Source organism: Brachyistius frenatus, unplaced genomic scaffold, assembly GCF_029030835.1.
Source record: "Brachyistius frenatus isolate BFR_SWC_R1_liver_20210118 unplaced genomic scaffold, ASM2903083v1 Contig_80, whole genome shotgun sequence".
Taxonomy (NCBI): Eukaryota; Metazoa; Chordata; class Actinopteri; family Embiotocidae; genus Brachyistius; species Brachyistius frenatus.
The window spans coordinates 887,061-911,791 of record NW_027210679.1 but is presented as its reverse complement, the minus strand read 5'-3'; the positions used below and the strand labels follow the sequence as shown (position 1 = coordinate 911,791).

The 24,731-nt window shown below is 43.9% G+C and overlaps 2 protein-coding genes across 3 annotated transcripts in view; one reads left to right on the top strand and one right to left on the bottom strand.

The window, feature by feature from the left end:
- Positions 1-22,167, bottom strand: part of vat1 (vesicle amine transport 1) — a 33,942-nt gene extending 11,775 nt beyond the window's left edge. The window contains exons 1-4 of the mRNA XM_069709133.1: positions 21,492-22,167; positions 15,145-15,352; positions 2,151-2,321; positions 862-951 (exon numbers count right to left, since the gene is read on the bottom strand). Coding sequence (XP_069565234.1) covers positions 862-951; positions 2,151-2,321; positions 15,145-15,352; positions 21,492-21,917 — 895 coding nt within the window. The 5' untranslated portion in view covers positions 21,918-22,167. The remainder of the gene's footprint in view (positions 1-861; positions 952-2,150; positions 2,322-15,144; positions 15,353-21,491) is intronic.
- Positions 1-24,731, top strand: part of rprml (reprimo-like) — a 245,653-nt gene that overhangs the window by 86,087 nt on the left and 134,835 nt on the right. The window lies entirely within an intron of this gene.

The window sequence follows — 24,731 nt, the reverse complement described above, 5'->3', positions numbered from 1 at the left end:
CAAGTTCATGACATAAATTAGCATTTAGCCTTCTGGGTATCCCACGGCAGCACCAATGAGCTGCTCCAACATTTTTGTTACATGTTTCTGCTGTTTCATCACTTTGAATAATGTTGTAAGTACATCATCATCATTGTCCATATTGACGTTTTGAGCTACTACAACGACGAAACAGCCTGAAAAGCCGACAATTAAAACTAAGGTACTGGCAACCATTGCTCAGAAGATGTTACACCATCTTGTCTCGTTGCTTTGGTGCAAACAGGCAGATTTCAGACTGTTGACTGGCAAATTGCAAGCAGTTGCAAGTTTCAAATCCTATATCTGCAAATTTTTGGATTTGAAAGGGCCCTGATATGTAGCTGACGCGTTCCAGTCAGGAATATGTTGATGGGCATGTCTGCCAAACGCTGCTCACTTGGGCAGGTACAACACTGGCCCGCCAACAAGCTTAATAAACCACACTGGGTTTTAGGCATCAAGGAAAGAAATTCTGGTAAATTAAAAAAAAACTGAAAATCAGGTGATGCTTGGTTGAAGAGTTTAATACAACCAAGGGGGAATGTGCTGCATGGCAAGACTTTGTTTATTTAATTATAAGAGGTTCGCTTGTGAAATTTTATGTGTGATTTTGGCACAGAAGATTGACTCCGAATCTTATTTTGTGTGGAAAACTGTAGTAAATTGAAATATTGGCGAGCCTTCTCCCAGGTTTAACCAAATTTGTTCTCTCATTTTCCCATTTTCCAAACAAACACATGGATGGCTGTTTCGCATCACTAAACATTCATACAGATCTGCCACTAGCAAACTACCGATTGACTCTCAAGGTAATGGGCCTTTTTATTTTTTATTACTTACCATAGGTAATAAGTTTCCCCATAGGCTTCAGCAGGTTGTAGGCCTTATGGGTGTCTGACCCTCCGAGAGGGTCCAGTATTATGTCCAGCCCTGCAGCAGAAGAGAGAAGAAGAAGGGGACAGTTATCGCTGAGTGTGAATTCAGAGACAGCCGCCTGCCAAGTCTCTTCGGCAGCCCCCCCTCTGCATGCCAGAGTTCACTTGGAGTAGTGAGCGGAGCCAAGTTGTGTCATGTTTACACCAAGACGTATTCCAAGAGAGGAGAGTAGGAGGAGGTGCTCTGAGACCCTACTTGTTTTATCTTTTTTTCCACTGATAAGATGAAGAGGGATGAAATGTCTCTCCGTCACTGTTCATTCCATTCCTTGAGTGGACGGAATAACAACCCCACCTCTGAACAGATGGTGAGGCACGGCAACCTAACGACCAAGGTTTTCTTTTGTGGCTTATTAATGTCCGTGTAGGCTCAAGGCTTAATGATGCTCCTGCACGCCAGAGGGGACTCCTCAAATTGGGCTGCCCCTCCTCGCTCCGTTAAACCCCGGTTCTATTGATTGTGGGAGGCTCGCAGCGGGACTCTGCCTCGACCGCGGCACAGGCGAATTGACAGAGAGCCAAAGACGGAGCGAAAAGGTAGCGAGCGGGGCCGCGCATTGATCCGGGCTTCTAATTAGATACATTCTGTCTAAAGTGTCAGCTCTCGCTCTCGTCCTATCTGTCTCTGTGATGTCTATCTGTCTCGCTCCATGCTACAGAGGAACAGAGACGGGTCGGAGCGGGGGGGACGATGAAATGAGCCTCCGGCAGAACAGTCTCCGTCCTTCTAGGAAGTTCGCCAGCAGGCGAGAGGAGCAACAGGAGCCGGACGTTGGTTTTTTTTGGGGGTTTTTTGTGCCCCTCTTAGTGAGTTCATCTACATAATACTGTGTGGCTGCGTGATTGGTGGCACAGAGGATCCAAATGGTCGCTGAAATGAGTTTGCTGTCAGTCTAGTGGACATAGCAGCCAGCTCTGCCGAGGAAAAACAAAAGTGTATGAAAATGTATCACTGTCTGCAGTTTGTTCAACACTCATCAACAAAGGCTCAGCCACACAGTATTGCTTTGTGCCAGCGGGAATACAACGATCTGGACTATTTGTCTTGACGAAACAATCCGACTGGAGAACGTGCCCATTACTAGAAAACATTACAACAATTGTGGGGCCATTTATTTAATACTATTTACAATCCCTGTTCATGCAGATTCCAAATTTAGATGCTTCATCAGTGCAGATGGCTGATTTTCTCACCTTTCGGACTGATCTTGCGGACTTCCTCCACATAGTCCTTGGTGCGATAGTCGATGGCGTGCGTGACCCCGCCCTCGCTGATGGTCTCGTGTTTGCTGGCCGATGCGGTGCCGAACACGGTCACATCCTTCACCGTCTTGCACAGCTGAGTGGCCGCAATGCCCACACCACCTGAAGGAGGACGAGAAGGGTCATCGTGTAGATGTTTTCATGAAATCTAGTGCAGCATCGGAAATGACTACGATTGTTCAAAGGCGACGCGAAACGCAGCTTACCAGAAGCACTAAAGAAATCCCACTCTACACGTATGTTTCTACGGCAGGTAAATGTGATTTTCATTATTTATTGTCCCAAACAAGCAAGTCAATAACAGGGTGGATATGTTTTGCTCAGGGGTATGTATGCAGTGCATTAAACATAATCACATTACTCCAGTTGGCCTGCGGAGAACACACACAGATGCACAAACACACGTCGAACTCTGGAGAAAGTCGCCATTGTTGCTCGAGTGACACGTCAAATTCTTTTATTCAAGACAACCTGCCGAAAATTCCACGGGACAAAGAAAATGTAGCTGAACTATGTGTTTTTGTTAGGAAAGGAGAGCTGGATGATATTCTATCGCAAATGACATAAACACAGCTCCTTGTGAGCATGCCAGTTGAAAACCAAAACGTGCTGCATCGTCCAAGACTTTAAAGACAAAGTAAATGTTTCGGATATCTGTGTTTTTGTTCGCTGTTTATTTTTTTTCATGTGTGTACATGGTTGTGGCAAATGCCTCAGCCAATGTTTGCAAAGGCAGCCAGCACAAGGAGTAATAGGTTACTGATAAGCAGTGGTTTGTTTGAAATGGAGGCTGACTTGAGGACTTGAACTGAAAAGCATCCATAAAGGTCATTCATGCTCGACCGAGTAAAAGAGTACATCTTATCTGATACGGCAGAATCAAGCAACACAAAAGCAGCACGTGCATTTAAAAAAAAAAAAAAAAAAAAAAAAAAAGTCAATTTTTAATGGCACAGCTGGGTTGACAGATCGCTGGACAGCTTTTGAGCACATGAAGGATTTGCTTGCGTGCAAAGCCACCTAAACCCAAACATTCAGTCAGATAGTCACAAAGACAGGAAGAGAGGAACTCGCACGAGAAGGCCGCGATTAGACTTGTGCAAGAATAACGAAATAGGATGATTTTTTTTTTTCATTAATTATCTTTATATACCGGGAACAAACACACACAGGAGACATGTTTTGCAACAGGTTGCTATCGATATTAAGTTGGATTGATCATCTTTGTATCTGTTGCAAAGAGACAATGTTGTGCATGAGATGACACAAACGCACCGTTGGTCCCTTCATTTAAAGACAAAAACTGATTCTGATCCTGTGAACCAGCACACTTTCATCCTGGCAGTTTGTCTCTGAGTCTGCTCTGTCAGATAAACACAGCAGTGACACTTGCCAAAAAAAATTAACTAAGATCTAATGATTAGATTAGAAATGATCTCTAACCAGACTATCTCTGCATGGGGATACATTAAAAAAAAAAAAAAAAGTTCTTTTATTTCTGTGATTTAAGTGAGACACAGATGTAATTACACTAAAGAAAGAGCCCAAATCATTTCAATGCGACCCCTTTACAAACCTTAATTTCAGCGCAAAGACCAGAAATAATTTCTGTTGTGAGAGTTTGAGTCCGTGTGAGATGAATCGACCACTCGAATCCCGCCTGTTTACACACCGAGGGTGGAAACGATGAGAAAACAAAATCAAGGCCGTTGCTGTTGGATGTGAGCGCTGTCGCGGCTGCGTTACAACAGCACCATCTCTCCTTGTCCTCAGCAAGAAACCAAGTTTGTGTTGCCAAGGAAACCTCGGCCAAATTGCCAGCGATGACTGAGCAAAGGGAGCCATTTTGTTTCATTGACTGCTTTCCCTTCGGGCATGTAAGAGTCATTTAATGGCAATAACAAGTTTGTCATAAATTGACAGCCCGGGTCATGTCCAGCTCTGCGTAACCGTCAAACATTGCACAGGAAGCTACCTGTCAGCATTTTTTATTTTCAATGTAATATATGCATCCTGCAAACACTACAAGCAAATGTGTGTCTCTTTACTTTTGACACATGAGTTTTACACGAGCAGCAGTTCATGCGAGGTGGATGGGAACCGAGTGAAAAGGTGTTAAACATGCATTGTCTGAGTGGGAGGTTTAAGAGCTGCTCTTACTAAATGGCACAGTCACGCAGTAGCAACCCTCACATGCAGGTGTTAGATAGTGTTCAGCGGGAAGATGCATCCATTAATCCCACATACTTACAGTACTCATATATTAATATTTAACTAGCGCTGCTGCCACAAACTCAGTAATTCCCCCTTCTGTTGTGCAGCTTTGAAGAAAACAGCTGCAGGAATCAATCGATAATCTTATTGTAAGATATTATTTGCAGAGAGTTACTTATTTTATATTATTAGATAGAACTCTTTGGGTGGGGAAAAAAAAAAAAAAAAAGTGTTTTTATTCAAAGTGATAATGAGGCCAGAGAGGAAGACGGTACTTGTTTCTGAATCCCATGAGAACAAACTCCTGATCTCCCATCATAAGACTGCTAAGCTGTGCTAAGAACCCCCCACACACACACACACACACACACACACACACACACACACACACACACACACACACACACACACACATATACACATCACAAAGAAGAGCCGCTAATCTTTACAAATATGCAAAGATTAAAATATTAACCCTTTATTGCTTTTGTTTTTGTCTTTCCCTGATTTCCTGAGTGTGATTTACGACGAGCCACAGACACTCATCCATTACTCAGGGGAGAGAAAGCAAATTATGCGAATTCTTGCAGCTAATTGCATTTGTTCTCCCTGAGATTCAGTTGAATTGTTTACACTTAGAAATTAGGGAATTGTCAAAAAGCATCCACCTATCTACGTTGTTTTCCTCTCTCTCTCTCTCGCTCTCTGAGGAAGCTGGATACACAGGAGGGTTTTTGTCTTTCCCTGAATCCTTACATTCTCGCATCTTGGCACAAATTGCACTTGGCTGCCGTAACATGACTGTTAGGAGCGAAGAAGGAATTTTTCCCCAAAACACAGAGGAATCCAGACTTGACACTGAGGCCACTATTATTGCTCCACACCCAGAGTTCAACAGCAGGGCCGGGTGGGAACATCAGAAATGTTTTACAGATTTCTATAAACAAAAACTGAGAACAGGATGGATACCGTATCAGCCTCGTCTTTAATAATACATCTCTGAATCGTCTTTAAAGTTACGTCCTTATCAGCAGCGTGTGTTTCTTGCCTGAGTAAAGATGATCTCACACCGGAGCATTACTCAACTGTATGATCTCAGGTGTTAGCCGGGGGACGGATGGTGACCATATGGTTGCTGTCGACACCAGAAGACGACTGGTCCCATGTCTCTGAGCTCCGCGTTGTTATTTTTTTTCTGTGATTTCTTCTGCATTTATTTTGTACATTTCCTCAAGGACTGGTGTCTGTCCAAACCTATGATTATAGTGTGGCTGACGAAGAATGAAATACAAACATGGACCCAGGCATCACTTTAAAAAAAAAAAAATATATATATATATATATATTTTTTTTTACCCGTGGCAGCGTTACAACCTCAACATGCTTTAACCAAATAAATGAATATTTTATTGCTCCTCGTTACAACTCTATAACAGCTCAGATGTGAGTCCTGTAACGGCGACTGGAGCTGTGGTTGGCTGTTTGTGAATGTGTGCTCTTGAGATATTACACTGCATTATGTAACCTTGGTGAGGTTTTTTTTTGGGATGCCTGTGTGTGTGTGTGTGTGTGTGTGTGTGTGTGTGTGTGTGTGTGTGTGTGTGTGTGTGTGTGTGTGTGTGTGTGTGTGTGTGTGTGTGTGTGTGTGTGTGCGTGTGTGAGTGCACACATTGTGAGCTTGGAGAGCAGTTTAATATGCTCTCTCTGCACAGAGGAAACCCATTTTTTAGTTACTGGGTGAGTGAAATTAAAAACAATCTCCTTGTGTGAAGTGGTCTCTGTTATTTTCTGAGTATTCTCACACTGCACACAGAAAATGATGCATCTGCATGTACAGACGTGGCATATATTTCTAACAAAAGCCACTCTCTTTCCTGCCGTAAACCTGGTTGCAGAAGGAAACACAAGCTGCTGCACACTCATCCTGTTATGCCACACACACACACACACACACACACACACACACACACACACACACACACACACACACACACACACACACACACACACACACACACACACACACACACACACACACACACACACACACTAACAGGTGTCCTGACAGAGGTTTCACATACACCTGTGACTGTACGTGGTGGTTGGGGAGGCGGGGGTGAAGATGGGGTCATTTGTCAACGGCTGCAGCAACGAGAGCGTGAGCGAGCGATGTGATTGGCGGGTTAGGTTGGAGGTTGCCCTGGTTTCCCTCTCCTATCAGTGCAGCTGATCTGCCGCCGGCAACGCCGGGCCCGGGGAACGCAGAGACGGTTCAACCGCGCGGCCTCAGACTCCCGCTCAGTGGTCAGAGTGAATTAACATTCTCCAAACTAGGGTAAGACCTCCAGAGCAGACAGACTGGAAGGAGAGGAGAAGGGAGAGGAAATCATTTTCAAGGCTTCTATCATGTCTTCCAGGAACAGCAGATCTCTTAAAGCGCGAGATGTAAGTACACACGAGCTAATACTTAAACAGCGATCGACTTTGTTAGCTGGTAAATAATGAATGAAAGCAATAATCTCTGAGGGAGTCCTGGGAGAAACACAGAAACACAGAAACACAGAAATAGGAATGTTTTCCGCAATCATCCGACCGCCAAAACATTTTTCGTGGCTTGTCATTCTTTCGATCCCAGCTGCAATCAACTCTGCGCTCATACGCCCCGAGGCCATGCCTGCAGGTTTGACAGCAGTCATGAAGCTCTACACCAGGATGGGGCTCTCGTTCATCAAACCCAAGAGATCCAGCCACCTGTTCCGCTCGCTGTAAAGCATTTAGAGTACATTTACACGACTCTTTTCTTCAGACCGTCGCACATACGTTTCAAGTCATCAACATCCCGAACAAACACGGCGAATTATTTTGTACATCCAAGTTCTACAAATTAAAATCCTTTCCATGTTCTGTAGAGAGAATCAGCTCAAGCAGCACAAACTATGACAACTGTGTACTTTCTTTAAAAGTCACAGGAAAATAAAGTTGAAGGGAAAAGCCTGAGAGAATAAAAAGGTCAAGAAACATCCCGTCACATATTTTGTCGTTCATACGGGCAAAAGTAAGTCGAAGTAAAACTCAGTGGATTGAATTATTCAGCGCTCAAATTTTGGATGAACTGTGGCGTTTTTCTTTTTTCAGCTCAAAGCATCCTGAAAAAATGGATTTATAAGAAACGAAGATAAAACAATTAAAACTAATGCCCAAAACATAAATCTATGGTACTGTCTTATTAAATTACCCTGGAGAGTGTCTCATTTTGATGCTGAAATATTGAAAAACTGAGGATTAAAAGGAAACTTTCAAACAGTAAAAACATGACTCCCAGAACCAGCGGCTCGGCTCCGCGGATTACAACTAACAAGGAATTAACTCCTCAGCTGTGACTGCTGTCACCCTTCACTCGAAAGGTTGTATTTCACCCGCATGCAGCAGCTGGAAGCCTCTCACTTCGAGTCCTGGGAGTTAATCCTCGATGTAACCTGGTGTAACTCTATTTTACTCTCAGACACTGCAGAAATCGGCAGCTGCGAGAAGTAAAGCCACCGTAATGAGTTGGTGGGACAAAAATTAAATCTAACACGCAAAACCTCAAACACTGGAGCTTTATGAGAGGAGATGATTGATAGCATGTGTCGCTCGGTAGACCAGAGCCCCTCGCAGGGCTGTCAGGTACTCTGTACAGTTTGGGGAAGATCCAGTTGGAATCCGGGCGGGTCCGGTGCCAAAAATGTCATAAAAAAGTGTTGACATGCCGGGGTCTCAAAGCCCTGAAACAAAAAAATCACCAGAAAGAAATGGATGACACACACACACACACACACACACACACACACACACACACACACACACACACACACACACACACACACACACACACACAGCACCACCTAATTCATATTAATCCTTCCCCATCTGCAACACAATGCGTGACACTTACTGCCGGGCCTCAGTCACTCGAAAGCTCATAAATAAAACAGATCTTAGACGTCATCATTGGAAGCGGCGGAGCCCCATATGTATGCAGGAATGTGATGTATGGGTGTGGTGGTGGAGGGCGGGGGTGGGGGGGTGGGACGACTGGCAAGGGTTCATAAACACTAGGACCGGTTCAGGGAGAGGTCAGAGGAAAGGCAGTTGGCCGGGCACAGTGGAAGACCCACGAGATGCATCCAAAATGTCAGTGAACCCCCCCACCCCCCTGCCCCCTCCACACACACACACACACACACACACACACACACACACACACACACACACACACACACACACACACACACACACACACACACACACACACACACCCAAACCCTCTGGGAGAAACAAAAGAGAAAACGTGCACACGCCCCCTCCCGATGACGAGGACGAGAGCGCGGATGTAGCGAGGTCATGCGGAGGGAGCGGAGGTTACGGAGGGCCGGAGGGGGAGGAGGACAACGGAGGATGCAGATGTGCGGTGCGGTGGAGAAACGAGAGGCACGAAGGGAGGAAATACAACGAGCTATTGTTTGGAGAGAGAGGACAGGAGCGGACCCACGAGAGAGGCAGCTGAGGACTGCTCACCACAGTTTGTACACATGTCGAGGCACGACTGACTGGTTAGAGTCTAAAACAGCAGTCAGACCGTTCTTCACCACCTGACCCTGACGGGTAAAGGTCACCCTACTTTGGAGGAAGTGAGCCTCTTGGTCTTGATGTGACGTTACCTGGAAACGGGGAACAATGGAGAGGCAGAAAGGCGAGCGAGTGACTACCCATCATCCCTTCGTCAACGGTTCAACAGGTTGTTGGCCACGTGGAGCTGTCGTTGACGTTTTACATCAGCGAGACCAATAAAGCGCATCATCGCCGTGTATTCGATGTAGTCAGATGCCGAGTTCTGTTCTTGTTTCTGTCGTTAGTTTCTCTTCTTTTGCATGTGTTCAAGAGGAAGACTGACAGCGCGCCTGTGTCTGAACCGACAGCCGGTCAGCTTCGAATAAAATCTGGAAACACAACAAAACAAAACAAAAATCCATCGAGCAAAACCTTTAAAGCTCACACTTTGCATGAGTTTTGTTTCATCTGTTCGGGGGTTGCGTGCCAGACTATTTCTTGGCAGGGACCAGAAACTTCCTGGATTCTCTGCTGATTATCTACATTAAACCAACTTATCTAGCTGCTGCTGTATTTTCATTTTTTACTGCGCAGATCTTCTTTTCTAACTCTAAAGCACCGAAATGTATAACGTAATGTTATATATCGTGTTTTTTGTATTAACTTAAAGTTGTAACTGTGGCTCCATATTGTAAATCCGCAAGTGCCACTTCTGTTCGCTCGGCACATAAAGCAGCTTTTTCCTGGTTGTCAAACCAGGAAGAGGAATCACTCTTTTGTCACTCTCCAAGTTTCCCCTTTCTTTTTTTACTTTATTGAAGGATATTTCAGTCAGACAACTCATGTTTGAAATGCTTATTTGGCATCACCGGCTTACTCATTCCCTGCAGATGTGACCACAGAGAGATGTTGGGGAATGATGAGCAGATATCTTAAGGCCCGGGTGGTGGAGGGGCAGTAGAAACATGTGGCAGCGCTGACGCAGTTTTGTTGAGATGGGAAATGTATGCAGCTTAAATAGTGCTCCAAATTGGGTGGTTGCGTATATTCGACGATGATGGGAGTACGAGACATGTCACATGATGCAGAGCGGGGTAGCCTGAACTCGCCGGCGCAGATTCATTAGTGGATGTTCTTCAAATTAAGGTTCATAAAGGGTGTTGTTCATGTCGTAAGGCTAGAAAACTAAGTTGACTTTCTCTTTTGAAGGCGCTGAAGGTGATATCATTGGCTCATCATTACATTTTCTAATCAATTTAGAACGAGGTATCTGTTTCACTGCGAGGTCCGGGGGCTTCGGGGAGACAGAAATCTAAAAGTAATTGAAAGGAGTCTGATTATTTTCCACAAGCGATTAAATAAAGTGGATTAAGTTCGTATTATGAGAATAAACAGGTCAGCCATGACAGAGGTCAGCAGCAGATGAACCCCCCCGAGGCATTTGCTAAAAAGACAGACTTATGAAAAGATTTATGACTGAAAAAGAAGAAAATGACTCATCAGTTATAACTAAAAGCTGTTCATTAAAGTCTTCATTAAAAAACAAAAAAAAAAACAAATGCTAGTTTAAATCATAATTACCACCATACCCTGTGACTAGGGGTGAAAAACGAATCACTGTCTGTTCCACTGCCGTGCAAATAGACCCAGTTAATCTCATGTAAAAGCTCGCTATTTTATCTTTGCTCAACATAAACTGATGCAGCAGGAATGCAGCGTTACGCAGGCATGTCTGGCTCACGACATCACTGCTGTTTAGTTGGATACACGACTTATCCTCGTAATCGTCGGTCTTCAGACAGTCTAATGAGGTGAAGTAAAGCCATTTAACCACTTATGTGATTCTGAGTGTGGTTAAACAGGGTGTTCACCGAAGCTGCGGTCCAGGTGGAGTCGTAACAGAGAACTTAATTATTGTTTCGTAACTGAAATACAAAGAATTCACATTATTTTGATGTATTACCAGGAGTTCTATTTTGACTCCAAATAGTTGTTTAAAGGAGGTTAAACCTTGGAAAAACGCTTAAAGTGAAAGACGGAATTTTGGAATTTGAACTGTGAAATGTGTGGTCATCATTTAATGCATTACAGACACATTTGTGATTTTCCAATGGGTTAGTCTGGCGTAATCTCAAAGTAGAGCATCTCACAAAGGATGGATAATAACTTAAGGGGTTAGGAAATCACTGATAGGAAGCAGAAACAAAAAAAGAATTAAAACTGCAAGCAGTGATCTGCGTGCAGTGATCTGCGTGCAGTGATCTGCGTGCAGTGATCTGCGTGCAGTGATCTGCGTGCAGTGATCTGCGTGCAGTGATCTGCGTGCAGTGATCTGCGTGCAGTGATCTGCGTGCAGTGATCTGCGTGCAGTGATCTGCGTGCAGTGTGATCTGCGTGCAGTGTGATCTGCGTGCAGTGTGATCTGGGATCCAGCGGGCCGAGGGATCTGCGCCGGCTCCCCTGACATGCTGGCGCGCGAGGGTCCGCATGCACGTTCCCCCGAGGGCCGCCGGCTTGCAGCGCGCGAGGGTTTACATTTTTTTTTTTCTCGATCTCGTTCCTTATTGTTCTTTAAAAAGAAATTGCCTTTTTTTTGTCGGCTTTAACATCTTCAAAAACTCATGAAAGTTGGTGCCTGACGCAAGTATCGCGAGGTACGGGGAAGTAACAGACTTATTTTAGCCAAGACAATGATCTTTTTCCATATCTAACCACGCGGTTTTGGTGCCTAAACATAAGGTAGCTCGCGCGTATGTCTAAGACGTCAGCAGTGCTTTGTTAGTCGGTCACATGGACAGGAAAAAATAGTCCAAAAATAACATTTCACAATTTTAGCGCCGTTATTGTGTAACCAACGTGTTTTGTGCATTGGACCAAAGTAGTTAAAACACAATTTGATGTGAGACTGGGTTGTTGAGTTTTGAGTTTTTCACAACTCAAACATGTGATCTGAGGATGGACCGTGAGGAGCAAACATTGCTTCATTTTAAGACAGAATGGGAACCAAACCTTTAGATTCTGTTACTGCAGTACGGAGGGACAACAAATGGTTATTTTCAGTAGCAACTTATTTTGTGTCGGCTATGTTAAAATATGGTGCCAGAATAAATTTAGTAAGGCATGTATGCAACCCTGGCTGCAATTTCCTTCACAATATTAACATGGTATCAGACTTGAAAGGACAGCACAGATAGGCCCAGACACAATCACTATCGCTCCCCCCCCTCCCACCTCCCATCTCTCTCTTACCTCGTCACGGGAGATACCTTTGATCTCTCTAATCGGAATACATCAGGAAAAAATGTTGACAGACTCAAGGGTGAGACTCCTCCCTCACCCCACCACACACACACACACACACACACACACACACACACACACACACACACACACACACACACACACACACACACACACACACACACACACACACACACACACACACACACTCAGCATCCAGCAGCATGTGAGCCGTGCAGCCCCACCATGCAGGGAGACGATGTTGAAAGGAAAATTCTGCACTTTTTATGTGGACGTCCAATCAGCGTTGATTAGAAATGTAGTCAATTAAGGCAATAAATTCCTCATTGAATTCTCAATGTCTTTGTTGTTCTTCTGGCACCAGCGCCGCCATTTGAGGTGCACAGCGATGTAGCTGGTGGCTGCAAGAACTAGGCAGCCGAAACGAAGCCTCGTCCTCTTCACACGCACTGCAACCAGCTACATTTCCAACAGCAAAAACGGCAGCCGAAAAAAACCCACAATCACAGAGGATGTTACGGACGGCGACATTTTACAGTGTTGCGTCTGATCTCAAATATTCAGCCATATTTATTTGAGAAAAACAGCCAAAAAAAATGCAGCAGAGGGAGGCCGATGCTGTGGCTGCATTAGCAGCGCAAGAGACCCGTAGGGACCATCTCGAAACTGAGCTGCCGACGGCAAACAGCGACCGGTGCTACCTTCACTCAAACTGCGTCTCGATGCCAGAAACTGGGTCATTCTGCAGCAATGAATTTAACAATAAACTACAATAAACAACTAAAAACCAGCACGGCTGAGAGGGCAGATGGCCACTGAGGGACTATTTTTTGGCATATCACGCTTTGTTTAGGCCAACAAAGTGAGTGAAAAGTAATACATATAGCTGCTAACGTTTACAGTATTTGATATGTACTAGTAGTTTCCTAATGAACATCACCCTCTTTTCTGTCATTTGTGGAATGTGCTGCAAAAATAGAGACAGGGGAGTTGAGGGATAGACATTAGAGGCTTCTCGTACAATGCATCCTGGGACATGTAGGCACAGTTCTGCAAGCAGAAAAACTCACGATTTCTTGGTCAATCCAGCAAGCACTGAGGAATTTTATTGATTCAATTAGAAACATTTACCATCAGGACATCCATGTAAAAAGAGGCAGATTTTTCCTTTCAGAGATGGATGCGCTTATCTCTCACACCCTGCTGCTATCAACATGATGTATGATAATTATTTACACATGCAAGAAGACAAGACTGTTCAGCAAATGTTTTTGTCAGAGCCTCAGCAATGTGCTTTTACAATCCTGATGTCCGGACAGCTGGTGAGCCGAGACTGGCACCCCGCCCTGAGAAACCAGAGACGCCGCCTCGACCAAACCGGCAGGGAAAACGTTGCCTCTCACACCACACTTCCACAGCATTCCTCCTATAGCGAACATGCTCTGAGGTTCCTGCAACGTGCTGTTCACAGGGGTGAGTGACATCGCCCGGAGGATATGATGATGAACGACAAACATTTGGGATTCCTCTGCAGACCACCAGTCCCACAACTATGAGCCTCTCAGCTATCACTCAGCTCTACAGTTTGATGTTAATCCTACAAATTCACTCATTTCCAGCGTAACTGTGTTATCGTCAAGGGAGACATCCACCTGGGCTTGAAGCCTCCCAAAGCTCTTTTTTTTTGTTTTTTTTTTGTCACCCAGAGAGAAAACAGGCTCCAGGTTTCATTATATACTCACTCCTCTGAGCCATCGACACCCACACACTGTCCCAAATGTAGAGAGGGATACCTCTCCGGTTCCCTCCGCACAGTGAAAGCGGGGATGGGAGGGAAAGTGAGAGCTGTGCACCAGCAGATAGCGAGAGACAAAGAGGCAGAGAACAATTTCTTTTTGGCTGATGCTCTCCTGTTCTCTCCAGCTGGCCCGGTTGTGTAAATACAGCAGAAAATCAAATGCTCTGAGGCTCGCTGCATCACACCCCAAAGCAGGTGCTTTTTACTCCCTCTGTCCCCATCGTTCTCCCACCCACTCGCTCTGAACCTTTGACCCCTCACTGCAGGTGGCAGGTGCTCCACTCTCGATGCAGTCCGACGGAGAGCCAAACACCGAGCCATATCTCATATGAAGAGTGGACCTTCTCCAACTGCCATAATTCATACGAAAAAAGAAATACAGAAACAGGAGGTGCAGAGAAGGAAGACGTGTAGCACAGAAAACCTTCAAGGGTGTTTCCTGATGCCATAACATGAGTCATGTATCTTTGTATTGTTTTTTTTGCAGAGAATTTAAAAATGATTTTTTTTTATTTATTTCTCAACTCAAGAGGTTGGTGTTATAACGCTAAATTCAGCTGTTGGTAGAGTTCAACCGATTAAGTGGAGTTTTCAGGATTACAACATTTATTTTAGGGCTTCAAAAAATGTACGGTTAATCTGTTGATCATTTTGCAAAAATATCAACCGGCAGCAGAGTAAAATGACTTGTTTTCTTCTTAACCAAAATATATTGAGTTCATTGTCATTAAAGACTATGGGAACCAGAAAATATTCCCACTTAAGAAGCTTGAATCAAAGAATTTTTTTTCATCAAAAAACAACTCAAAACAATATATTATGTAAATAGTTGGGAATTAATAATTGAACTTGTAGAGGAATACATAAAAGCAATCAAAGCCACAGTGAATGAAATATTAATCCATTTGTACCAAATCTCACCATCATATGAAATTAATTACTTTTCACGGATCCATTCACAACCGAAAACAGAAAGCCAGAGGACCGTGTGCTCCCCCTGCGCACGGGTGTTGTGTTGTTCTTTTCTATGTGTGTGCACTCTACTCTTTCCTCCCTTCGTACCTGCGGCGGCGTGGACGAGGACATTCTGGTTGGGCCGCAGGTTGCCAAAGTCAAACAGCATCATGTAGGCGGTGATGTAGTTGACGGGGAGGGCTGCTGCCTCCTCGAAGCTCATCCCCTCTGGGATGAGGAAGGTGTGGCTTGCTGGCGCCACGGCCACCTCCTGCCACAGCCCGAAGCGGTTGAGCACCATCACCTTATCACCGACCTGGAACAAAGAGCGAAGGAAGACATGAGCTTCAAAAAAGAATTGTATAACGAATAGTTCCCAGTTTGTACTCAGTGTAACTGCAACAGAAACTAATGTGCCCCAATACATAACTCTCAACCAGCGGTACTTTCAATCCAGGAACTACAGTACAACGGCAGTTATTGGGGTTACAGGCATAGATAGTTCAGTAGCTCACATATTTTTATGCAAAAAAGTATTTTATTTTATGAGAAATTTATACACATATTGAATAATGTAACTATAACATGTGAACACCAAGTTGTGACCAAGATTGAATGAAAAATGATTTAGAAATTAGAAGCAAAGAGAAACTACTGGAATAGTTAAGATCACCTTAAAGATCAACGAAATATTTCAAAGACACTAGTACAAATAACCGAAACGTTGAGAATTCACTGGATGAAAAAATATTGCAACATCCACCATTAAATTGGAACAGGAATATTAATGTCATAAATAATTGAATGACATCCCGTGGTGTCGATGAAGAGTTTCTTGAGTTCGTCCCTTGAGGCTGCGTCTGACACATCAGGCTGGAAGGTTGTGAGCTGATGAGCTAATGTTTTTTGGAAGAGCAGCAACCTATCTGATTCTTTTACTTCCAAACAGTTGAAATTCATACGGAGCTCATTACACTGAAGCTGCACGTATTGCCAAATCGAGAGTAAAACTTGGCTTTCTATTATTATTTCTGTCTGTGGGTCAAAATTAAAGCGAATTTCTGCATTACTTTAACTGAACGATTCGTTTCTTCCGATGAACAGGATTCACTGCTGGAGCTGAAGCTCTTGGTTTCTTTGGTGCAGTCTGAATGATGTAGCAGGAACTGTAAAAGTCAGATTTATTGCTTTGCTTACAACAACAGCAGACACTCGAACGTGCAAACAAACTCGTCCACCAAACCTCAAAGTGTTTTAAAGAAGCACCCTTAAAGAGTGCAAGCACGCGAGGAAAGAAACCAACAGCAGATTAAGAGTCGTAACAAAAGCTGCATCGACTTTATGGAGAGAAATAGTCAAGCAGGAGAAGAATTAGGACAGAAAAGGAAGTGAATCAATAATCAGGATTAACGCCAAAATATGAGAGCTGTTCCCCAACCTGCAGTGGTCAGCTGTTTGCAGATTGGGCCCGCTTGATTATTGATCAGCTTTGAAAACCAAGTTACATCAAAGAGGAAAAGTCTCAAAAGCAACGAGGAAGTAATTTCTGCTAATGTGCTCCATCTGGACTGTATATTCAGCTGAAGTTTCACTTTTTTGGAAATGTCAGAATTGCCCCAAATATGACACAATATGTGATTATCATTTCATCTTTCAGGACGTGCTGCATCTCTCGACCACCGCCTTGTCCTCTGTTACCCTCAAACTCTCCTTATCAAAGCAGGATCCTTCGATTCACAACTGTCTCTTTCCAGAAAAATAAGCCACGATATAGACTCTCCCCCCCCCCCCCAAGCCCTAACTAACCAATCAGGAGAAGCCACTCGAGGGACACAGGAAACAGAGACGACTGCAGCATTATAACTCTCTTCCTGTTTTCTTCCTCCCCCTTATCCACAGCTCTCCCTCCCACCCTGTTTCCATTCTCCTCACTTTTTTCTCTTCCCTTCTTTCTCTTTCACTTCCTGACTCCTTTTCCTCTTACAACTTTAGAACGTCTACACCCCCCCCCCTTCCCCCGTCTCATCCTGTCTGTGTCCTCGTCTTCTCCTCCATCTTTCATCCCTGTTGCTTCATCCTCCGCTGTCTCGTTCTGTCTTTACTATCCACTTTCTTCTCTCCCCTGGTGAGGAGTGTCCCGTATCCCCTCTTGCTCATCAGTGAGACAGGACAATGGGACCCATCTTCTCCCCTGGCTTCCCTCCACTCATCAGAGTCCCTGCCAGATTCTTCCCCATGGCTGAGCATAAGACAAGCTCTCTCCTCCTGGGAACAAACCCTCTCCACCCGGGCCTCTCTAATGGTCTGGAGGGAGCAGTGCGCCTCGCTGTCTATCCACTCCAATTAGAGAGATCTCCTTCTCTCTATTTCCCTTTTCATAGCCTCATCTTTCTGTCTGAGGCCAAGTCATTTGTTTTATTTCAAACTACACTTTCACTTTTTCACCATGGGCTACTTTCCCTTTTGCGTCTCTTTTGTTATTCATGCCGACGAGCTCTCGCGGATCTCCACCTCTTTCCTTTGTCTTTGCCGTTGGGAGTCTTCAAACTCATCAACCTCACTGGTTTAATTGGGGGTACAGTGTGGGTACAAATCGATACGCGGGGGAGTTCAGGCTTTTACAGGAAACAAACATGACTCACGCATTCAAACGCATCTGCAGCTATTCTTCTGTGCCCATATAAAGCATGTGAGTTACTGTCAGTCACACAGAGGCTGGGTAGGAACATTCAAGGCCAAGTGAACAAGCCTTGTGACACTTCTGTTACAACATCTTCACAATGTGACAGAAAAAGAAAAAAGAAAATCACACACACAGGCGCTTCTTGCATTTCCTTTTCTCAGCCTTCACACTGGATCAAATACAAGTAAAGTCACAGCCGGGGTCAGGAGTGCGGGGGCACCGAAACAAAGACACTTCCAGTGAGCTGTACATGAATGGACTTAATCAGATGGTGATTTAATTTTTGGGGTATGTGGAGCTCCAAGTCAGCTGCTCTGTGGCTTGGAGCTGTGATGATCTCAGCAAAAAATGATCAGGTTGTAAAAAAAAAAAAAAAAAAAAAAAAAGCTTGAACAGAATTTGTGATGCAGAGTTCCTGAGTCAGGTTGAGGTAAAAGATGAAGGTTAAATATACCAACACCCACATAGCTCACACGGCTGCTGTAAACATGATTAAAAGGAAATATCTCTGTGGGGGTCGGCGTAGGTGTTATTGTGCCTTAACATGGTTCCTGTGATGTTAGCATAAAGGCCACGCCCAGCTCCCACATCTGTGACAGCAGGGCCTACATGCTGCCTATTGAACTGCATCTCTGATTATGCAAATTAGCACACCATGCCAACAAAGTACGAATCATCTTTTTTCATGGCGTAGCAGCTGGATTAATAAATTCCTCTCTTTTTAGTTTTCGAAAATACCAGAACTTCAGGAAAGAATCCCACTGGGCAAGCTTGAGGGGAAAATACAAAACAGAAAGAGAAAGATTTTCTTATTTTAACCCACCAGGGAAGGGGAGGGAGAGGGGAGAAGGGGAGGGGAGGGCAGCAAGATAGAGGGATTCATGGATAGTCCAGTGGTCAAAGGAAGAATCAGGAGATTATTAAGAGAAAGAATTAAGCTGTAGTGTAGATAGAGAGCAAGAGGGACTGATGAAGGAAATACCAGACTGACAATGTGGGACAGAGGGAGGTAATTGAGAACATATGGGTCAGATCCTGCCAAAACTCACGCAGGGAGCGCATATATATGTATAAGAAAGAAAAAAAAAAGGCAGGCCATGTGAAAAAAAAAGTGCTGATGTTTGGCGTCGGGGGAGTTTCGGTGTGATTTGTGATATTTCCGCTCTCCCCTCGCTTACTCACTGTTACACTTTCCCCCTCTGAGGTCATTTGGGGTAAGTTCGCTGTAGTATCGCTTCACCAGTGTCTCCTGAAGGACCGCTTGCTTTGCAACAGTCATTGATATAGAATACGAGTCAGGCAGTCGAGAATAAATTTACAGAAGCCGAAGGCAGGAGGAAAGGAGTTTTAATCACGGAGAATATGTCGGGCTCGGTATTGTTTGATCCCATAATTAGAATTTCAATACAGATATTTTTCATATCTGACAAGAATATATTGAATATGTTTTCAAACATACAGGATATTATTCTTATCATAAATATGAAATATAACTACAGCATCTTAAATGCATCAGATTAGAGAACATAATGTTCAGTAGTACATCAAAATGTCAGAGGGTTTAAATACAAATCAATCACAATATACAGCCACCAACGTCTGTATTATCTTATTAAAAAGGCATTGTGTGTTCATAGATCTTTGTGTGCACTATATGGGGGGACAAACGTTCAGACACACCCACTATTGTACATCTTTGTGAGCATATGTGTGTGTGAGAGAGAGATAGGCAGACAGATTGAGCAGCAGTGAGTGATGAGGCTCCCAAAAAATTCTGTGCAACAGGGTCAGCACATTCCCTCCCAGTTGAAGCTGCCAACAGATCTCCGAGATCTCAATCCATTAGAAGGATTGGCTCTTAATTCTATAAACTGAAGGCTGCAAAGGGGGATGTGGGAGTGTGATGACAAGCTGTGTGTTTGTGTGTGTGTGGTTTGTGACCTTTAAATCCAATCAACATTACTGACAATGAGGAAAGAAGCAATAAAGTATTCAAGAAACACAAAGGTCTCCGCCTTCTGCGATGCAGGGCTGCTGTTACCTGACCCATCACCAATCATTTCATTAATCGTACTCCTGTTAGCCTGCAGAGATTCCTCCTCCATCTATGGATCTACACTCCGCTGACACATGTGCCACTCCCAGCCAGATGCACTCATTCTGCTCCTGCATGTGATCAGCGTGGTGTGATATCAACTGATGTGGGGGAAATGTTACAACAAACAGCGTGAGTCATCATTGGCTGGTGTGTAACATTTTGGGTTTTGTCGTTTTTAATTACCTTTCTAAGGCGTTACCGTGGTGATGCCAAGCGGCCAGGAGACAGACATATAGGCCTGTGACTCATCATGCAATGTGAGAAAGATAACCCTCTTGCAACACTAAAGAAAGGTCTTTTATGAAGGTTCTTTAATTGGCTTCATTGTCTGAGAGATCAACGGTCTCAACTTCAACCATAACGGCTGTAAATATTTTCTGAATGCAACAAAGGCGATGCGTTATCTGTTGATAAAGAAAGCGAGAGATCCCATTCCTCACACCACGCTGTCTGTCGCGTCGCGCCTCGCCCTTTCCATTCGGTGCGTTTTGTGCGCCACCGTCGCTCCCGGTAACAAAAGGCGTCGGTGACTCCGGTCTCCTTCACCGGTGTCAAGTTATATTAATAACTGGGACATCTTTCCTCAGTTTTCAAAATAAAAGTCCAGTCACAATTAACATTTTGCATGCAAAGTAGCGAAAGTAGGGATCAGTGGCATCTTGTATATCATACCAAAAAAAAAAAACGTTTTGCAGGTTCATTCAGGGTTAACAGAAGCAAGATACAACTGCACGCCAGCAGTTTTAACAATTACATCCGGTCTCTTGCGCAACATTTTGTCATCGAAATGATTTATTGTACTCTTGTGCATGCTGGTTTTCATATCATGCATACATTTTCATTTTCGCTTCTTTTGTCTCTATAACAACCCAAAGTAAACGCTAAGGGGCGTGATCACAGCTTTAATTTTGAAGGAACAACCATTTAATTTCCGGTCTTGACGTATCCCATCACTGGTTAACTTGACGCAGCGCTCCACACCTTGGCGCACATCAAAGCGCACTACAGCGTGGGTGCAGCAATAATGTAGGGCATGCAACTGATTTGCAGGCGTTTATTTAAGATTTAAACTTACAGCACACATGTTTCGTGAGCTCTGAACAGAGAATTAATCTCCATCTCTGCAACTATCCTGAACTTGGAAGTTGCTCAATCTAGTGCGCACCGGCAGCGCAGTTTGAAAAGCAGGGAGACAAGAGGGGCGACGCCTGCTGCTGGCTGCATTGTACTCAACTTGTGTCATTTACTCACTTTTGTCTTTTTCTGCAGTGATAAAATAAAACATAAACACACGAACAGGCTTCATTGGTTTCAACTTTTAGACAACAAGTGATGTCTCCTTTATGCACAAGTGAATTAATGGATGAACAATCCGCACCTAAGTCATAACCAAGCCTTTTTTTTTATTACCATATTTTTTTTATTATTATTTTTTTTAGATAAATGCCTGATCCAATAACCTATTAACATTAAATTAATTAAACCATGAAACTGTTGACATGACACAGCAGCACTACCATCCCTGCCTCAGCAGCGAGCAAGCCTGACACGCCCATATCCAGATGTAGCTGTTCAGCACCAAAATGCATATATTTATCACTTAAACAATCAAATACAATCAGCAACATGCGATTTCAAGTGATAAAAGACAAGCTGTGTATTATGTTTGCTTACTTTTCTGTCTGTTACTTCTTCCCCTACAGCCTCCACCACCCCGGAGCACTCCATTCCCGGGGTGACCGGCGGGGACGGCAGCCTGTCGTACAGCCCCTGTCTGGCCATCAAGTCGGCGAAGTTCAGCCCGCACGCCTTCACCCGCACCAGGACCTCGCCAGCCTTCAGCGCCGGCTTGCCCTTCTTCACCTGCAGCTTGACTTTATCATAGCCCCCGTAGCCGGTGAGCACCAGAGCGCGGTAGGTGAACGTCTCCTCCTCGGGGACCTTCTCGGTGGTCGCCGCCGGCGTGGCCGCTGCTTCGGCAGCTGCAGCGGGTGCGGGCTCCACCTTGGGCGCCTCGGTTTTGGGCTCCTCGGTGGGTTTGGTCTCCTGCTTCTGGTCCACGGCGTTTTGCTGCTGGGCAGGTGCGTCTTCTCCAGACATTGTGCAGAGGGGCTGCGAGACAGAGATGAGTGCAGAAAATGACTTAAAGGCTTTTTCACTTGTGCTTTTGTTGCCGTGGACAGGCTCGTTGTTATTTTTTTTTTTTTTTTTTTGCTACGTGTACTCGTCTTGCAATTCAAAGAAAATGTGAGAGTCACAGCTTCTTTTTCAGCAGTCTTGCATGGAGACACAAACCCCGACAAAGTGGGCTGATCAGTGGCTGTCAACGCCGAGCTCTGACAGAAAGTGTGAGTGGGACGAGACGGAGGCAAACTGGAAAACGCGGAGCGCAGTGAAAGCCAGGGATTGGCTTGTGTGATTGGGTGGGTTTGGCTGTTTGGGTAGGGCTATAAAATAAGCCTATATTGCATCAAGCAGAGAAGTGATTTGCAAAAAATGTCCTCGGAGGCTGAGAGACAAATGTAAACGCAAACCTGGCAAAACCCTTCCCTAAAATCTAGTTATTTCTGCAAATCTTCAGGATAATATGAAGCTGGTTGGAGAAAAAAGTAGCTTGTGAAATACAGAAACATAAATAACAATAAACATACAAATTATGATATGAGAGAGTAAGAAAGTCAATATTGCATGTTGGTTTATCATTTCGGAGCTGTAACAATATACCTCAGCTCTTCAATTAAATTAAGCACAATTGCAATCATTCACTGTCTGTGTACTGCTTGTTTAGCAGTGAGGTTTGGGGAACAGGAGCCAGAGGAAACGTTTGTTTATGCTGCCTGTTCTGCAGTACGATTTGCAGGAACTTTGGGTCTGCGTATGGCTCATTGTTGGAACTTCCCCGCGCAGGCAGCTCTGAAAAAATACGAGCTCGAATTGAGGCCGCGCCAGTTTTTGATGAAATATAACTTGCTTTGTTTTATTCAGCTTCTGTGAGGGGTGGGGGAATGCAGAGCCACAGGATGACCTCTTCCAACAAAAGCAAACACACGAGACATTGTGGATATTATTAGTTGTAACTTGTAAGTTTCTTGGAAGTCTTGGAAGCTTAGAGAAGCAGATTTTGCGATCGTGAATGTCTGTGTCACTTGTCACAAAAAGAAACCAGACTACATTGATATTTACTTGCTGACTGGATGAGGGACTTGCCCAGGGTCCATTCAAACAGCAGTGGTGAGACACCTTGTGGCCACAAAGTGCCACTCAGCACTTCTCAGGCCAAAGTCAGCAACGTCCCAAATCGATATCCCACAGCGGCTTAATGATGTAGGATGCAGCCATTATTGATCAGCCGCTTTGACACACGGCAAAAATGTTACAAGGCAGATGTCTGTTCTTCCTCTGACCAACCACACTGAGCCGCTCTGAATAATACACATCAGTATGCTGTGAGTGCTGGGAGAGTGGCTCTTCTGCTCATTAGCTCTGACAGGGCGAGGATGGTGATGTACAAGCAAGGCACAGTCAGGAAAACGAGTCGGACTGCAGGTTGGAGTCTGAAAAAAAAGCATTAAGCAAACAATTTCTATGTTATATTGACTGAGAATATTTCAGAATAAACTCAAATCTGTCCATATCGAAAAAAATTTTTTTTTTAAATGGCTGGAGTTAAAGGAAAGCAGGGACAAAGATGCACTCTCTGGGACACCTTGTGTAGTTTGGAGGCTTCTTTATGTTGTCTAAGTAGGTTACCGTTGTGCATAATGTTTCTTGGTGGTGTAATTCGGCCTGGATAAAGTACTGTGTCACCTCAGCCAGGCAAATAGACTGAGTCTGCAGGGAGTCTGAGCTGTCTCCGAGGATGTGTGTGTGTGTGTGTGTCTGAGCTACAAACACACGGATATTTTCTTTTCCATTAAAAGTGTGCAAATACTGGGATTTACAACAAATCTAGAAAGAGAAACAGACAAATGAGAAATCATTCAAATCTCCCACATGGCTGTCAGCATGAATTATTACTGCAGATAATACCTCCGTGTGCCTGTGGTGACTTATTACTGGAAGTATCAAGGTGCTTATTGTTGCATTCAGCCTGGTTACCTTCTCAATAAACAAAGGTAAATGTTATTTTTTTCAGGTTTTATTATAATATTTTTGAGCAAGATTCTGAATCATCACAGTGCTGTTGTTTTTGTCTAAATCAGTGTTTCCAGCCCCATCGGCTCATTCAGCTGGATTAAGTAACATTAATTTGCAACCCCTGTAATTTCAAACAAAAGTAATTAAAAATGGTTTTATTCCTAAGCTTGTATTGTTTAGTTTGTCCTCAGTGACTCGAAGAAGTAAAACGACATACTTCAATATATACAATTTTATCTGTAGCCAGTTGACCAATCCAGACCTGGTAAGATTTAGAATCACTGCGTTAAACCTGCGACCTCCACGACCTCCATGACCTCCACGACAGGAGGCAACAAAGCAGCATCTTATGCTGAAAAGTATTTGTGTGTGTTTACTATATCCGATTTATTCTCTCAAATTTACCAAACGTTTACCCCTTAGGCCCAAACAAACAAACAAACAAACATTGGTTGGTCTCAGCATTGTTGTGTAACACAGGAGCAACCACCATAAATGTTGACCCGGAGACAGGTTCAACATGTCAGTGCTCCAAAAACACGACTCATAACTGGGAATTGTTAGAAATCTTATGTTGTGTTTTGGTACAATATAAATAAAACTACATTGAATATTTTGTAATAGTGAACACCAGAATAAAGAGTAACATTCCTAAGGCTATAAATATTTGAGATATTTCAGGTAGATACTTTAAAAAAAATTTTTTTATGAATTATTATTAATCTAGAGAAATATAAGAGCATGGATTTAAAATGCTTTTTAATAGTGAAACAATTA